The 1,025-nt window shown below is 35.6% G+C and overlaps 1 protein-coding gene across 2 annotated transcripts in view; it reads left to right on the top strand.

The window, feature by feature from the left end:
* LOC117948775 (CD209 antigen-like protein E) overlaps nt 1-1,025 on the top strand; it is a 5,800-nt gene that overhangs the window by 3,179 nt on the left and 1,596 nt on the right. For both annotated transcript variants that reach the window (XM_034878635.1, XM_034878636.1), the window contains one exon: nt 864-932. In XM_034878635.1, the coding sequence (XP_034734526.1) occupies nt 864-932 (69 nt within the window). The remainder of the gene's footprint in view (nt 1-863; nt 933-1,025) is intronic.

Genomic DNA, 1,025 nt, shown 5'->3' on the forward strand with positions numbered 1-1,025 from the left:
CTGAAAACACTTCTCTGGATAAAACTCATCAGGTTTTCTACAAAATAAACCCTAGACTGAAAGCCGAGCTCATTCATTGTTCACAAGAAACGTGATTTTAACCTCAACGTTATTCACTTTATAACGTCGGCCCTGGAGGTAACAAGTCCAAAAACAAAGCAATCAGGAAAGATTAGCACATTGAACATTTTAAATTTAAAACAGATTATGAACGTGTGCTTGTTGCCCCGTGTGGTTTGGATGAGCTCATCTATTGACTTTTCTGAAAGCCTTCCTACAGTTGCTTAATAAAAGATTTGCACACAAAAAAAGTACAAGTGTCATTAGTATGAGAAAAAAAATGAGATTTTAACTGCGCCGGACGCAGTCATACTAATGTGGGCCGGATGTATGCCCGCAGCGCCATCATGACACCGTGCAGTATCAATATTAAGGTATTTGGTAAAAAATCTAAGTCAAAAAGTTTCCCTCTATCCCACGGTGAAGACAAGACATATTTAACCAATTAGGTCCACAGACAAACATAACATTCAAGTAAACAATATAAAAAGTAAAAATAAGAAGACACATACAATGAGGAAAATAATAGCAGCATAAAATATTGTGATATTTGATTTTCTCCATATCCTCCAGCTCTAGTTTTAGATGAAGAGGAACTAACAGATCATTTTAGATTATAAAGTGCAACACAGATTAAATATTAAACTCTGTTTATAAATTTAGATTCCTTAATGAATAGTAACAAAGTACTACATCATAATCCACACTTCTTATTTCCAGCAGTCCCATTCAGCAGTTTCTGAGACTCTGTTATCTAAAGAGAACTTGTGCTACTCTAACATTTGTAGAGAATTCTGTTTCAGATGTTGAGGCTGGTTTCAAAACCCTGACTGAGGAGAGAGATGACCTGAAGAGGAAGCTGAATAACTTAGGTAAGTGTGATGATGAATTCAATAATCAAAGAAGAGGGCAAGTCCAATAATGGACAACTGCCTAGGATTATATTACATGTAAAGTTCCCAGTA

This window comes from Etheostoma cragini, chromosome 8, assembly GCF_013103735.1.
Source record: "Etheostoma cragini isolate CJK2018 chromosome 8, CSU_Ecrag_1.0, whole genome shotgun sequence".
Taxonomy (NCBI): Eukaryota; Metazoa; Chordata; class Actinopteri; order Perciformes; family Percidae; genus Etheostoma; species Etheostoma cragini.